The 16,216-nt window shown below is 56.9% G+C and overlaps 1 protein-coding gene across 1 annotated transcript; it reads right to left on the bottom strand.

The window, feature by feature from the left end:
- Positions 1 to 3,559: 3,559 nt before the first annotated feature.
- Positions 3,560 to 15,932, bottom strand: SAPCD2 (suppressor APC domain containing 2). Its single transcript, XM_042052342.1, has 6 exons — positions 15,419 to 15,932; positions 10,703 to 10,833; positions 7,120 to 7,266; positions 6,892 to 6,990; positions 6,229 to 6,342; positions 3,560 to 5,377 (listed from the first exon to the last, which is right to left on the bottom strand). Exons 1-6 carry the CDS (start codon positions 15,930 to 15,932, stop codon positions 5,249 to 5,251), a joined length of 1,134 nt encoding a protein of 377 aa, XP_041908276.1. The 3' UTR covers positions 3,560 to 5,248.
- Positions 15,933 to 16,216: the final 284 nt, after the last annotated feature.

Here is a 16,216-nt window from a genome sequence, read left to right as displayed (position 1 = left end):
TGAGCACAGCCACAGTGTGAGCACAGCCATAGTGTGAGCAGGGCCACGGTGTGAGCAGGGCCATAGTGTGAGCACAGCCATAGTGTGAGCACAGCCATAGTGTGAGCAGGGCCACAGTGTGAGCACAGCCACAGTGTGAGCAGGGCCATAGTGTGAGCACGGCCACAGTGTGAGCACAGCCATAGTGTGAGCACAGCCACAGTGTGAGCACAGCCATAGTGTGAGCAGGGCCACAGTGTGAGCACAGCCACAGTGTGAGCACAGCCATAGTGTGAGCACAGCCACAGTGTGAGCAGGGCCATAGTGTGAGCAGGGCCACGGTGTGAGCAGGGCCACAGTGTGAGCAGGGCCACGGTGTGAGCAGGGCCACGGTGTGAGCAGGGCCACAGTGTGAGCACAGCCACGGTGTGAGAAGGGCCACAGTGTGAGCACAGCCATAGTGTGAGCAGGGCCACGGTGTGAGCAGGGCCACGGTGTGAGCAGGGCCACAGTGTGAGCAGAGCCATAGTGTGAGCAGGGCCATAGTGTGAGCAGGGCCACGGTGTGAGCAGGGCCATAGTGTGAGCAGGGCCATAGTGTGAGCAGAGCCACAGTGTGAGCAGAGCCATAGTGTGAGCAGGGCCATAGTGTGAGCAGGGCCACGGTGTGAGCACGGCCACAGTGTGAGCAGAGCCACAGTGTGAGCAGAGCCACAGTGTGAGCAGGGCCATAGTGTGAGCAGGGCCACGGTGTGAGCAGGGCCATAGTGTGAGCACAGCCACAGTGTGAGCAGGGCCATAGTGTGAGCACGGCCACAGTGTGAGCATGGATACATGCAACCATGGACAGTGTGACCCGTGAGCGCAATGTGAGCACAGACACAGGATGAGCATGTACCTGGTGTGACCACGGTCACAGTATGTGCACAAATACCACGTGCATGTCCACAGGACAGCCTGGCACAGCATGAGTGTCTACAGCCACAGCTGTGCTCATGCCCTTATGTGTGCCAGAGGCAGAGGACTTCTCTAGCAGTGCTTGAATCCCTGAGCATCTCCCGGAGGACTGCAATGAAGGCTGGCAAAGCAGTGTCTGTGGCAGCATTCCCCCATCCATCTGTCATTGGAGGGAGTCATTACCATGCTCACAAGCAGTGCTGGAGCACCCAGCAGCTGCTGAGCTGTGGCAGTGGTCAGCTGAGGTGGCTGTCACAGCCTGACACTGGCACACACTAGGGACAGGAAAGCCATTTCTCAGCCCTGCAGCTGGTCTGGCAGCTGGAAGGATGGGCCAAAGTTCCCTGGCCCTGAAGGCATCACCCTGGTGCCTCTAGCCAGGAGCAACAGGGCAGCAGGGGCCCAGGGGGCTGGGGACCTTGAAGAAGGGATCCTGCTATGCAGACCCACATCCCATCCTGAGCCTAGCATGACAGCATCCTGTGAGCAGGGAGAGCTGCCAATCCCACCGAGAGGCAGGAGGAGGAAAAGCAGCTTATGCCCCCACTAAAATGGTGGAAATGTCTGGAAAAGCCATGGGAATTGGAGATGGGCTCCAGGGCAGAATGGGTGGGTGGGTTTTGAGCTTCCACTGTTCCCAGGACATGGTGCAGCCACAGTGGGAGCTCTGCCCCTCCTCAGACCCCCCTGGCAGAGCTGTCCTGCGGGATGTGAAGCAATCCTGGGGGTGTTGGATCCTGCGGGATGAGCTGCTCCAAGCCTCGCAGCCCCAACAACCCAATTAAGTTTTGCAGTACTTAACTTTTCATAGCCCCTGTGTTTTAGTAATTTTGGGCTCCCTCTGGAGGCGGGTACTGCATGGGAAGCTGAGCAAAGGGAGAGAAGAAGGCTGAGGACCCTGGAGAGAAATAAACACCTTCTCCTAAAAGTACTGCTTACAAAAGCTGCTTTTGTTGGGTTTTTTCCTTCTTTTTTTTTTTTCCCTCCTATTTCTTGATTTTAGGAGGCCTAAGGAGATTTATGACTTTCTGGGAGTTGGCAGTGATGCAACAGTCTACTCATCCAAGAAAAATGTGAAAAATGGCTGGGCTGGGAAAACCCCCTTAGGATTTACAGAGAAGTAAAATGGGAGCTGCCAAGTGCAGGTGTCCGGGCAGTGCAGAGTGTGGGACACTGCAGGGGTGAAGGTGCTCCTGCAGACCTCACTGAGAACCTCTCCAGAATCAGCCACAGGCCTCCAGCTGCCATGGATGCAGGGGTGCCAGGGATGTGCTGGGGTGAGCGTGGAGGGCTGTGGGGAGGTGAGGTGGGTTGGCAGGAGCTGTCCTGGCTGGGGACAGCAGAGCCCTGCTTCAGCTGTCCCCAGAGCAACCACAGCTTCACACAGTGGGTTCCAGCAGTTATCAGAGCCCTAGAGGCAGCACAGATCTATGCAAACTAAGTTCCAGCAGGAACAAAGCCTAAAGAGAATGGAAGGTGTTCACCCACATGTCCCAGCATACACATCACTTACAAACCTGGCCCCAAATGCAGGTCTCATGGCTCCTGAGGCAGCCCCCACAGTTCAGGGTGCCAAACTGGACACAGCCCAGACACACAGGGGAGGGGTCAGGCCCATCAGGGACCTAGAAACAGTGCAGCCAGAGTGCCAGCTCGAGGGGAGCCCTGCAGCTTCCAGGGGAGCCCTGGTCCCAGTGGGCCGTGGCACTGCCAAGGCTACCCCACAACCTGCAGCAGTCTTACAGAAAGTGGGCTGGGGGCCAGTGCTGCTGGCCAGGGCTGGGACAACCCCCCTGGGCTGGGGCAGAGAGAGCTGCCCTGGCTCTGCATGGAGCAGCCTGGAGTGGGAACCATGATTCTTTTTCCTTTGGAAGCCCTCATGAGTTCCACACCCAAGCAAAGGCATGAAACGGGAACCAAAGGCAATTACCAACCCTCTTCCTGCCCCAGCTGGAACTTGTGGCTGCCCTAAGCACCACCTGAAGGAGGCCATGGCAGAGATCCCTCTGCCGGTAAGTGGGTCTCCCTCTTGGCTCTGCTCCCAGCAGAGGAGGCTCAACCCCAGCAGGTGCAGGGTTTGCCCCACAGCCTGAAAGAAGGGTGCCCCCAATCAGTGCAGCGCCTCAGGTTCACCCCATGTGAGTTGCCATCTCAGCATAGGGACACGCGCCACACATGCTACACCACTGAGGTCCCCTGTGGCTGACCCTGTGGGAAGAAGTCACTGCAGAGCACCAGCCACTGCTCCCAGCACTGTGGGGCAGCTTTGAGAAAGGGCACTTAAAAGCAAATGAGAGGTTGTGAATTGCAGCAGCACCACCTGAGGAGTGTGAGCCCCAAGCACAGCTTCTGGAAGAGCAGACAGATGAGGCTCCATCACTGGAAAGGGTGCAGCTGGCTTTAAGACCCTGCCCCACAGCAGGGGACAGGGAATCCCCAGTCCCTGGGAAGCCCAGAGGGGACGGGAAAGGACATGGAAACATGTCCAGGTGCAGAGATCCCTGGGTTCTTTGTGCTCACCAGATTGCAGCTTCAGCTCCCCCCGCATCCTGAGGGACAGGACAGTCAGGGACTTCAGGGCTGGCAGCAGTAGATGCGCTGATTTAGGGAGAGAGACAGAAAGATAAATATTATCCCACTTTATTATCCCTACAGACAGGTAACCCTCATAAAAGGGGTCAGTTCTAATTAAGCCTCAGGCAAAACAGGCACTGGACACCAGAGGAGGCATCACAAAAAGGATGGCTGGCACTGATACCCAGGGGACAACTAACACCGAATTCCTGCAGATGGGACATGACTAGCCATGGCCTTGTTCCTCCTCCTCCACCATCTCCCTGGCACTCTGATGATCTCCACTCCAGCTGCAGGCACAAGGGCAGAGCAGGGATTCATTCCTTGCAGTGAGCTTTAGCTCAGGACCAGTCTCAAAGAGAACAGCTGGATGGGACAGAGAGTCCTGACAGATAAGAACAGGAGTGAGAACAGATCTGGCTTGCATGTGTCAGCTCAGGGCAGAGCCAGCACCTCCTGCCCAGCTCAGCACCACAGAATCATGCCTGGAGAGTCAGAGCATGAAACAACCCCACAGAGAAAGGTCCTGGCCTTGGGGGTACAGAGGGCCAGGCTGTGCTACATGGGGTTCACAGGGATCTCCAATGGATACCAAGTACCAAGCCACAGTTGAATGTCATTCAGCTCAAGCATCATCACTGAGCTGGGTGGGAAGCAGGAGGAGTCCTGAGATGCACCATCATTTAATAGGACCCATCTTAGACCACCACCACACTCCCTCAAGAGACCTGCAGAGGAGTGCAGCTCACAGTCAGGATGTCATCCCAGGCAGTAGCACCCACAACCATGCGAGGCAGAGCTGCCATTTCTCCATGTGATGTGCACAGGGAAGAGCCCGTCAGCCTCTGCTCTATCCCACACGCAGTTAAATACAAAACCAAGTTCTAAAGCCCCTCTGTGAGGTCAGGCTGATGTGAGCATCCTCAGGCTATGGAACATCACTTCTCCTTTTACAGACATCATGAAAAGAATCTAATCCTGGCAGACATCAGGAAATATTTGCCAGGTCAAGCCAAGTAAAAGGTGAGGTGTCTGTTTCAACTTGTCAACAGCCCGAAACAGCAGCTCAGAGGTGTAGGCTACCTTGGTTGGCTCTATGGCTCTTTCCCTACAGGAGCCTGCAGACATGTAAACAGCAACTATGGTATCACTACCACCAATGGGACGGAGGGGTTGCCGTGAGGACCATCAGTTTGGGCACTACAGGGTCAGGACAGTGTCTCTGGCAGGCAGAACATGGGCAGCAGAGAGAGGCCAGGCACGCCTCCTTGGATTTCCAATCTTGTCTTCCAACAGCAGAACAAGCAGGAGCAGGCACCCTCTAAGGGCCAGGCTTGTCTGGAGATGCTGGCTGGAGTGTTGAAGATGCATCACTTTTTCCCAAGAGCAGCCAAAATCCAGCCTAAGTCAGCAAGGGCACAGCAGCTCACCCCACAAAGGCAGCACAGGCAGCAGCCATGTCTCCCACACGCTGGGGGTCACAGGGCTGGGGACAGCATCCCTGCAGCCCATTTAGAGACAGAAAAGAAGCAGCTTGAGAGCAGCATGGCTGATAAGCCGTCAGCAGGGCAGGGATGCTCCCCAGGAGGGGTTCCAGTTTCCTCCCACAGAGATGCCACCAGCAGCCCCAGACCTGGAGACACAACACCTGGAGCAGCAGGTGTGATGAGTTTGGGGCAAGAGTCCCTTGAAACCCCAGGGGAAGTTTGGGGATGGGGATGGGGAGGGGGAGGCATGTGCTAGATGAAGGTGGAGTCCAGCTGGCTCATCTCATGGTTGTTGTGGGCACGAGCCTCGAAGAGCTGCTTGATCAGGGCAGATTTCTCCTGCTCCAGCTGGGTGATGCGCTCACTCTTGTCAGTCACCTCCTGCACAAGATGGGAGAAAAATGTTGGTTAGAGGAGGAAAATGCTGGCAACTAGTGTGTTGCAGGTAAAATTTCATAGAACCACAGAATCACAGGCTTTGGGTAGGTGTGAGTAGGACATTAAAGCTCATCTCATCCCAGCCCCTCACCACGGGCAGGAACACCTTCCACTAGAGCAGGTTGCTCCAAGACCTGTCCAATCTGGCCTTGGACACTTCCAGGGATGGGGCAGCTTCTCTGGGCAACCTGTGCCAGGGCCTCACCACCCTCACAGGGAAGGATTTCTTTCCAGTATTCCATCTCACCCTGCCCTCTGGCAGGGGGAAGCCATTTCCCCTTGTCCTGTCCCTCCATGCCTTTGTCCGAAGTCCCTCTCCAGCTCTCTTAGAGGCCCTTCAGGCCCTGGAAGCCTCCCTGGAGCCTTCTCTTCTCCAGGTGAACATCCCCAGCTCTCCCAGCCTGGTTCCAGAGCAGAGGGACTTGAGCCCCCAGAGCATCTTTGTGGCCACGTGCTGGGACAGAAACCCCAGCAGTGAGCCTGGTCCTGGCAGGGGCACCATCCCTTCCCTGGCAGCCACCAACTGCAGCCTCTGCACTCTCTTGTGACCTCCATTTGTCATAGTCTTTTCCCTCTGTCAGGAATGCCCCATCCCTGCCACTGACTCACCCAGCAAACAGCTGTGTGCCAGAGGGTCTCCACGTGCAGCCCACACACCCTTCTCTGGGATGACCAAGTCTGGCCAAGCTGAAGGAACACTTCCCACTGTCTGTCACTCCTTCCCCGGCCCCATCCCATCCCCTTCCATTCCCAGCACCCCCAAGGGCATCTCCTCCAGCCATACCCCCACTCACCTTGGTGAGAAGCCGATTCTGCTCCTTCAGCATGTTGATGGCTTGCTGGGAGCCTGTGGAGGCTGGGGATGTCACAGGGACCAGCCTGCTCGGGGCTGGGGAGGGGTTTGCTGTCTGTAGAGATGATGAAGGGATGAGACACTGAGCCTCCTCCCCTGTCGCCCTTCCCAGCCCTTCTTCAAGGTGACATGTTTCTATTGCACACAAAGAACTGAGAGAAGCCCAGCAGAGGATTAAAATCTCAGCACAGGCCATCACAGGGTCTCCAGCCCACCAGGCAGTATGGGGAAACATTCCTGTTGGTGTGCCTGGCTCCTGCCAATGTGCCTGGCTCCTGCCTGGCAGGACAGGCAGCTCTGAAGTGTCTGATTCAGCGCCTCAGGAAGCTGGGCTCCTTGTTCTCTTGACAATGGCTACACCTTTTTGGGGATCTCCTTAAACCCCCACAAATGCCTTAAGCATCCTCCAGCCCAGCTAAGGACCAGCTGTGCTGTCCTCTTGGCTGTTCCCCATCACCTGTTTTGCCCATGGAGCCAAGTCACCTTCCCAGAGCTGGGGGAAATTCTGGCAGCTCCAATGTCAGCCCAGTCACCAACGTGGCGGGGACAGGATGGGTTCTAAGATTACACAAACAACCTCAAGCTGCTGATGTGCTGTTCTCACCTTGCCAGCAGCGGAAAGAAGGTCACCCAGGCAGCGGTTCACCTCCTGCAGCTTGGGGACCAGGCGCCCCAGGTGGCTCTGGCCACCTTCAGGGAAATCCTACAGGATGGGGAGGAAGAAGATGCTGGAGGTTACCATGGGGCCAGCTCTGGGGCCAGCTCCAGGTCCAGCCAATTCCCAGCCCTGTTCTTCAAACCCACAAGCAGCCAGAAGAAGCCCCAGACTCACAGCACTGGTTCTCTTCTTCCCCAGGAGTCGCTGGTGCTCCTGCATGAGCTGGATGTGCTGGTGGTACCACTCTCGAGCCCGGTCTATAAGCTCCAGGCCCTGCAATAGGAAATCCTTCTCCTGTTCCAGCTCCTTCATGTACTTCAGCTGCAGGACAGAACAGAGGGATGTCACCCACTCCCCACCAAGGCTTTGTCAAGTCCCAGGAGGTGGTTTCTTCATGAGGTGTGAGGGGATGTGGATACAGGCAAGGGTCTCAGCCCCTTTCCCCATGAAAAGCTGCAGAAGAGCAGGATAATGACTGCTGCCTGATGCTGCTTTGGAGGAAGACTTCTGGAAGAAAAGTTCTCCAGTTTGGGAGAACCAAAGTGTGTGAAGGACACTCAGGTCACCCCTACCCTCCTGCTCACCATTGCAGGTGCAGGTTTCTTCACCTATTTACCCAGGGAGGAAGCAGGAGCAGTGCCTGCAGCTGCCTCCAGCTCCCTTTGGGGTGTGAGTGTCAGCCACAGAACAGACACACCTGGATTTCAGTGAGCAGTGAAGAGTCTAGCTCACTGTGCAGGCTGTAAGTCAGGGAAAACCTGCAGCCCTGTCTTCCCAGCACTCTGCCCCCAGTTTGCCTCATCCCTGGAGGCACATGAAGCTGAGCAGAGCATAGCACACCACACCTCTCTACAGAGGGTCTCTGCCAGCTGCTCAGGTTCCAGCATCAGCATCACCTGGAGAGGCAGTGGGGGCCCTGCTGTGCCCAGAGAGCTGCTACAAGGGTGCCTGGGGCTCTTGCCCCCAGAGCAACCCCTTGGAATAGGCCAAGCATGACCCAAGGCTGCTGCAGAGCAGGGGGCTCAGCCCACATCCACAGGGGATACAGGGTCCTCATTCCACTGCCACCTTCTGCTCCTGCTACCCCTTGGCACTGCGCTGCCACCGGCAATCAGAGAGGTGGAGAGGGATGAGGGGACATCCCTGGGGAACAGAGCAACTGAGGCGGTGACCCGTTCATCACCGTCACTCCGTGAGCCTGCAGCCCTTCTCTCCTTTTCAATACCAGGCTGCTCCCCCAGTTCCCAGGGGCATGGGGAGCTTCCTGCCTCACTGCCTCTGCCTTCCTTGCCACAACACAGCCTGGCTTTCACCCCCAGCACAGCCTGGGCTCCAGAGTCTTCTCCAGGCACCAGAAAATATCTTGGTCACCCAGAAAATGCTGGGTGTACCAGAACCTCTCCTGATGCTTCGGAGAGCATGAGGAGTGGTGCAGCTCAGAAACAACCCTGAACAGAACCCCGTGGACAAGTGGCACCATACCAAGACCTTCTTCAGGCCATCAGCATTTCCATGTCCTCACTGCCAGCCCCAAAGCCTCCCCACATCCCATATCTGCCACCCATTACACTGGGCCTGCTCTTGCTCCTGCTGCTCCTGGAAATGCTTTTTGCAACACAACAACTCCTCCTGCACCCTTCTCCAATGGTCCAAAGGGACCTACCTAGAGGAAGAGGTGCAGCGCCTTGGTGCTGTTGCTGTTGCTGAGGGGCACAAAGAAGGTGCTGTATGTAGCAAGGACCCCCACCCAGCTGGGGGTACAGCCCACTGCCATCTGGCCTGCCCTCCTCCCACCAGGCTTGCTGACCAGCACAGAGACCAGAGGAAGAGGGAGCTTCCCACAGAGCAGAGGGACACTGCCAGCCCTGCCTGGTGTGGGGACAGACAGCATATCGCCAGAATGAGACATTTGGGGCAGGAGGAAGACAAAGTGCTGGAGTTGGCTGGTGCTTGGTGGCTGGTAAAGGGGAGGGGACAGAGCTGTGCCCTGGGCTGCCTACAAATGACAGCGCTCCACCTCTCAGAGAAGGTCTCATCCCAGCCACCCTTGTGGCCATAGGGCAATCAGGCCAATTGATGAGGGACTGGCTGGAAAAACACCAGCTGAGCAAGTGGGCACCAGATGAGATGGTGCAAAGGGTCCTGGGGCTGCAGCACGGCCTCCACAGCTCTGCTCCCTGCTCAGGAGGAACCAGTCCTGGTGCACTTCGGGATGCAGGATGGACACCAGTGCTCCCATCCCCCATGGGCTTTAGGCAAATTGGTCTAATGACAGACAAGTTCCTTGTCCCTTGGGAGCCCAGCATCAGGGCAGGGAGGGGTAAGGGAGGTGACAGTACAAGGATTCAGTCCTTGCTGGACTCAAACTTGTTCCAGCTGTCTCTGTAGGCTTGGAAATGGCACCAGTGACTGAAGACTGTGCCCAGGGTGTCAGGGAAGGCTGAGACACCCCTTCTCTGGGGTTAGAAGCACAAAAAGGCAGTGCAGCACTTGGGGACATATAGGGAGAGAGGGAAGGAGGGGACATCCCTCCCACTGCCCTCATGGTAACTTGGGGGAATAGAGACCAGAGCAACACAAGCCCAGAGCAAGAGTGCTTATGGCAGAGCTGGGGACAGACATGGTGGCCATCAGCCCCTTCACAGCAACACAAGGTCAAGACCTTGAGCTTGGGACCTTGAGATGGACTCCAGCCCAGAGCTGCACACACAGGGAAGAGCCTTCCTGTCTCCAAACAGCAGTCCCCAGCCCCCAAAACCCCAAGAAGCAGAGCCCTCAATCCCAGACACAAAGAGCTACATTTATCACTCCTTGTCAGCACCTCTCAGCAGAGGCCCCTCGGCCCAAGGGGGCCCCTGCCCCTCGCATGGCTGCAAGCCCAGCAAACTACCTGCACAAACATCCTCTCCCCAGGCTGGCATGCTGTGTCCCCAGAAGTCAGCGACAGGCTGGGCACTGCTGATCAGGCCTGCTGGGCTGTAGGAGCAGGGTGACACCAGGGCGTGAGAAGTGGAAGTGCAGTGGTGACAGTTCCACCAAGTACTCATCCTGCAGGCTTGGTCCTGGCTCTCTGTCCAGGACAATTTAACTTGAGCCTGTGGGTAACGTGCCCAGGCAGCTACTCCATTCCACCTGGGAGCAATGAGATCCCTTCACCCAGGCAATTTGATCCAAGCCTCTCCACTGAGCAGCAGAGAGAGGGGAGCAGATCCCTCTGTCGTGGGCTGCCTGGAAAAATTCCATGTGGATTTCTCTGCTTTGCTAGCAAAAAGTCTGTCGGGAGGCAAGAGGATATGCATGTTTGAGCCCTGATCTACACGGAACACCTGGGAGGGGACATAGCCTGGCACCACTGCTTGCTAGTGCAAAGCATACCTGACCCTTTCTGGGGTGCCCTAAAGGCCCAGAGATCCACCTGTTTCCACACCTCCACCTTTGCCTTCCTCTTCCCAAGACCTTGCGCAAGGGGAAGGCAGTCAGCACACTAGCTTCATGGGCTGACCCCACTCTGGGGGAAGGCATGCACCTCCTCCCCGGCTGGCACAATTCAGGATGGAAAGCTCCTCGGAAATAATGACAGAATGTCCACATACATCAACAGAGCCTCATATCCAAAATATCAGGATTTGCCCGATGCCCCACAGCTCACGCGTGCAGGGTGGGCAGGGAGGAAGCCAAAAGCCCAGAGATGATGTCAGCAGTGAGGGACCCCTGCAATCCACCTTCCCCTTCATGGGAGCCCACAACACTCCCTTACCATGCTGAAGTCCACGCCATTGGTGATGGTGTGTCTCCGGTGCTCTGCACGGCCTCTCTGATGCCTCTGAGAGTCCCCAGCCCCTGGGTGGCCACCATCTCCCTGGGACTGCCCAGACTTTGCACCACCACCTGGAACAGAGGAAGGCATGAGGCCAGGAGCTACTTTCAACAAAATCCTCCCCAGGGCCACTTCTGTGAGATGATCTGCAGGGTGGTCTTGCAAGCTGGGAGAGACTGAGCAAACCACCAGCCTGAGCACCTGCTCCCGGCTTTGTCCAGGCAGGACAGGTGTCAGGAATGGCTGACTCAGCTGTGCCAGGCTGGCAACAGACCTCAATGTCATCTTCTGCAGAGAGCAAGCAGCTTCCAGACAAAGCTGGTCCAGTCCCAGCAGAGGAAACTAAACCATTTGTCATATTGCCTGCCCTCATGTGTCCTCATGGGACACCTGGCTTCCACTCAGGTGGCACCAGCTCTGCCAGGAACCCAACCTTTCCTGAAGGCAGCTCCTGCTTGGTGATGGACTTGGCCATGTGGACATCCACTCCAGACACCATGTCCATGATGTAATCATAGAGCAATAGTAAATCAGGCTGTAGATTTTCCAAAATTTTATTAAAACCCCAACTTCCTATCCTGCAAAAGACTAATCTACTACAAACACATGGTGCTGATGCAAATCCATGCATAACCTATTTTTGAAGATTAAGTTCATACTGGCCTGCACATACTGGCAGGTTCCAGGCTGGATCAGGCACCTCCTGCTTGTCGGCCAGGGCAGAAATTCCCATGGCACCTGCAATGAAGACCATACAAGCCCCACACTGCCTGCCCTCACCAGAAACCCAGCCCCGCAGCCACAGCCGAGCCAGCTCCGATCCACCGCTAGCCGAGCTGGTAGAGAAGCACCGTGACACCCCACCACCCCAAACCACAGCGTCAGGGCAGCCAGGGGTGCAGCCAGCACATCCCCAGGCAAGTCTGGGCAGCAGCCTGCTGCTCCTCCCTTCCTGGCCCAGTCCCCAGCCAAGTGCCCAGCACACCCTGTCTCATGCCACCCCCTCGGCCCCACAGCTTCCCAGCTCCCTGCACACAGGTTTCCTCAAGAGTTCCTTTCCCAACCTGGCTTTTCAAGAAGAGCAGCAGGGAGCTGGCAAGTGATGGCAGGCAGCTGAGGAAAAAGCCCTCCTCCCAGGACAGCTCCCCACAGATCTGCCAGGTACCCCCACCCCTTGCACATCCTTCTACCAGAGCTGCCTGGCACAGGCATGGCACACTCCCTGCTGCAGGCACATGAAGGGCTGTGAATAACAGGACAGGGTGTGTGGCACCACATGGGCTGGCACATTTCTTCCCTCTGCTCCATAGGTTTCCTCGGCTGAGCACATGGACATGACAGAGGAAGGATATGAGGCAGGAGAGGGCAGCCATGGCCACAGAAGCCACCCTTCATCTTGAAGATATGAAGTGTGGGAGCCCTGTACTAGGGCTGCCTGTGCTGCCACAGTCACAGTGGTTCAGTGACAGGAGACAGGCTCAGGGGGCAGCAGGCAACACGACACCTTAGTTTGTCACTTTGTGTCACTGGGGAAAGAAGCCACCATGCCATAGGAAAAGTCCTCCTTCTGCTCCATGACAGTATCTCACCCCACCTCCCAGCAAGTACTCTGGCACAGACAGGTCTCTAGCACATCAATGAACACAGTCTTTGATACCACCCATCCATCTGCTTTGCCAGCTCCCTTCGGTTTCATACACCCAAGTCTATCTGGGAGGAACCCAGCAAGACTGGTGTGACCACACACAAGTTGTCCTAGCAGACCTGTAGCATATCCTGCTCAAAAAGCTGAGGAACAGCCCCAAATCAAAGGATACTCTCAACAGTCAGAATCCTAAGGCAAAGACAGGAGCACTTCTGGTAGGAGTTGCAGGACAAATACACGTTAGAAAACTTTTTGCTGCAGTTACCTAAAGTGCTGGGTTGAGCTGAGCTGCACCTGTGATAAGAAGGAGTTCCTGGTCAACCAGCTGAGCTCTGCACACCTGAGCTGACAAGGTAGTGGCTAAAACAGGACCCCTGCTAATGAGCTGGGATAGTTCTTCTTAGGGAAAGAACCGGACCAGATCACCAGAGGTGGAAGAGATCCTGCCATGAGATAATGGACGGGCTCCTCCCTCTGGGACCCTCTCTGCCCAGGACAAGCAGACACCTCATGGTTGTTTTACACTTCTCCACATTGTCCTTGGCAATGGCCCAGACAAGCCCCTCCAAACCATCCCCTCCCTCCTGCGAGTGCCAACAGCTCTCCAGCTGCTAGAGACAAGCCACCCCTGGAGCAAGGGAAAGCACTGTGCTGGGGAGGAGCCAGTGCCCAGGGCCATGACACACTTCCTGGGCTCCTTCTGCTGTGTGCCTTGACTTCCCCAGGTCCCAGCTCACAGGGGAAATACTGGGGTAAAGACCCCAAGAGTGATATGCTCAGACGCTGCTGTGACAAGACACCAGGCACCAGAGGTAGGGACATCATTATGGTGACTTCCCCACCCTGTGATTTCTCCAATATCCACCTTACCATCCTTGTGTCCAGTGGGTGCTGTTGGCTCCCCAGGGACCACGCGGTGCCAAGCAGCAGCTTGCAGACTGCACCAGCACTGCTGGGCTGAGAAGCTGGAAGCTGACTTAAGCAGGGACTTCAGAAGCACTTCTGCCCACACGCTAGGAGAGGTTAGCGTGGGAGAGGAGATAGAATTGTTGTCCCACTGGCTCACTGCACCCCTGGACGTGCCAGGAGAACCACCTGGCCCCAAACTCTGCCATTTTGCCACGAGTCACATCCAAATCGCCTCTGACACGTGCAGATGCTCCTCAGATCATAAAGCATAGCTGGGGAGGCACCCTGTGAGCACCCTCTTCCCCCAAAACACAGGCAGGGAGCATTTCCTCCAACTCATTGCAGCTTATGAGCACTGATACATCATCTCATTGCACTTGGTTGGGGTCTTACAGAAGCCACCACATACAGCTGGAGGCTCAGAGTAGCCTCACACCCAAATAATATAATCTTAGTGGAGACAGGTCTTCCCAGAGCCACAGGCAGCTCCCAGCACCCACCACACATCTCTGCAGCAGGGATGGAGACATATCCTGCCATGGCACTGCCCAACTTCCTTGCATCCATCAGAGGAGAACATCCACCTGTTCAACTGCACCCTGGGAAACCATCTATGGAAGGGCACACTGGGCAGTTGTGCAGGATCTGGAGCTAAAGGAGCAGGAATAACTGAGTTGTACCATTTTCTAAGCTGCTGAATGAACCTGAAACTCAGGCCACTTGCCAGAATTGCCCTGCAATGTGGGATGCTGGCAGCAAGGGCTGAAGCACTAACCCTGCCCGCAGGCTCTGGACAGTTATGGAACATCACCCTCTAATGGAAAAATCCTCAGCAAGCAGAAAGCTGCTGCAGTCAGCCCAGGGCAGAGCTTTCAATCTGCTGCCTGTTCACCAAGCAGGATTTTTTTCAGGTTTTTCCAGATTTACACTCTTGATGATAGAAGAGTTAGTCTGCTTAATAATATTCCCTTAGATGAAGCTCCAGTGATTAGTCTGGAGGCAAAATGGAAAGCAGAGAACCTCAGTCACAGTTAAAAGTTTCTTCTCCACCCAGCAGAAGGGACAGGGAGGGAGCGGTTGGGAAGGGAAGGCAAACCAGCCTGACCTTCCCAAGGTGGAGGAAGTCACTGCACTGAGGTGGTGCAATAACAAGTACCAGCTCCTCACACAGACTTTGTCTCCCTGATCTCAAAGCACTTCACAAACCTAGATAAAGAATTATTACCTACCCAGGTAAGCCCAGAAGCCTGGCTTCCTTATAACATCTACTGACTAGCAACAAATCGAGATGCCAGTGAAACAGTCTCCCCCATGCCAAGGTCAGTGTACCACCCTGGAGGGCTCTGGCAGAGCCAGCACAGGGAGCCCAGATCCCAAGGAAAGGGCAGAGTCCACAGGGATGTGCAGGTGAGCTCTACAGACAAAGCCTGCGACTGCAGAGCACATCGCCTTGGTGCTGCTCTCCCATTTATTAATTGACTAATTATTTATTATTGGGAATAGCGCCGTGGAATGATCCAAACCAAAAAGCTGGATCAGGTTTTGCATTTTTTATTTGTCCAAACCATGCATGACATCGTGAAGGAATCATTCCTGAGGGCCAGTCCAGCGCAGAGCCCACCGAGCACACGGCCGCTCCGTGACCGCAGCTTCACCCCAGCGAAGCCGCTCGGCTTCGGGAGTCCCCAGGGCCCAGCCGTTCTCCGAGACGCCCAGCTGTGCCACCCACCCTCAGGGAAGGTCAGGACAGACTCTGAGCCAGGGGACAACCACGGACACATTACGGCAAAGCCCTTAATTCCTCCTGTCAGCGCTATAAATAGCCCAGCGCACCGCGAGGGGAGCACAGCCCCGGGCGGGCGGCGGCGCTGGGATATTCGCACTGGGATCGGAGTTCAGCGAAGCCAAACTGGGACTAACAGTAACTTTGGGGGAGTTTTACACCGGCCCTGCGGGAATCGCTGGCTCTGAGCCCAGAGGAGGGCACAGGGGAGCGGGGCGAGCCGCGGGATCCCATCCCGACCTCCGAGCGCCAGTCCCCGGCCCCGGCGCTGCCATCACCCCTGCGAGCCCGAGGTCCCCTGCCCAGTGCTGCCACTCACCGCGGCCTCGGGGCTGGCCGTGCCCCGGCTCCCGCTGCCCGCTGCTTTTCCCCCGCCGCTCCTCGGAACAGCGAGGGCTTGGTGGCTTCTCCACGCTCCGCCGCCCGCCGCTGCCACCCTCCACCGGGGGCTCAGCCCCAGGCAGGGCCGCCCGCAGCCCCAGGACGAACCTCTCGAAGGTGAGGTACCCGCTGGCCGGCGCCGCCTGCCGCAACCCCTCCATCACCCCGGCGGGCAGCTCCTGTGCTTCCGCTCCCCGCCAGCGCGACTCGATCTCCCGTAGGTGCACGTAACCCCGCCGCCGGTCATCCAGGATATCGAAAAGAGTTCGCAGGCTCTGCAGGAAAACCCGGGGAAGACCCTCGGTACCGGCGGGGAGCGAACGCTCACCGCGCTCCGGGGCCATCGCCGCCGCTCCGAGCGTTACTCCGCACTCCGCCCCCGCGCGCCTATTGGCTGGCGGCGGGAAGTGCCGCGTTCCTATTGGCTGGCGTCCGGCAGGCGCTCCGGCCATTGGCTAAGAGGGGGCACGGCAGTTTGAGTTGCACGCGGCGCCCGCCCCGCCCCCGGGCCGCGGGTCGCGGTGGGTCCCGGTCCCTTGGCGGGGGGAGCCGGGCCCTCCCCTGCGGTCGAGGGGCCGCGAGAAACGCCAAACCCTTCCTCCTTCTGCCCCCCGCTTTATATACTGAGCATGATGTCGTATGGTCCAGAATATCCCTTGGGTCCATTGGGGTCAGCTGTCCTGGCTGTGTATCCCCCCAACTCCTTATGCATCCCCATCCCCCTCCCTGGTGGGGT

This window comes from Corvus kubaryi, unplaced genomic scaffold, assembly GCF_017639235.1.
Source record: "Corvus kubaryi isolate FWS band 111438036 unplaced genomic scaffold, C.kubaryi_AGA036_p1.0 78, whole genome shotgun sequence".
Lineage (NCBI taxonomy): Eukaryota > Metazoa > Chordata > Aves > Passeriformes > Corvidae > Corvus > Corvus kubaryi.
The sequence above is the reverse complement of the archived record's forward strand: the minus strand, read 5'-3'. Positions and strand labels throughout refer to the sequence as shown.

Bases quoted from the DNA above. Each gene is read 5' to 3' on its own strand.
- SAPCD2 (XM_042052342.1), bottom strand. From the start codon at position 15,932: ATGGCCGGAGCGCCTGCCGGACGCCAGCCAATAGGAACGCGGCACTTC. The intron at 6,343-6,891 runs GTGAGAACAGCA...TCATCTCTACAG, and splicing joins TTCTTTCCGCTGCTGGCAAG to ACAGCAAACCCCTCCCCAGC. The intron at 5,378-6,228 runs GTGAGTGGGGGT...CATCTTGTGCAG, and splicing joins AGAATCGGCTTCTCACCAAG to GAGGTGACTGACAAGAGTGA.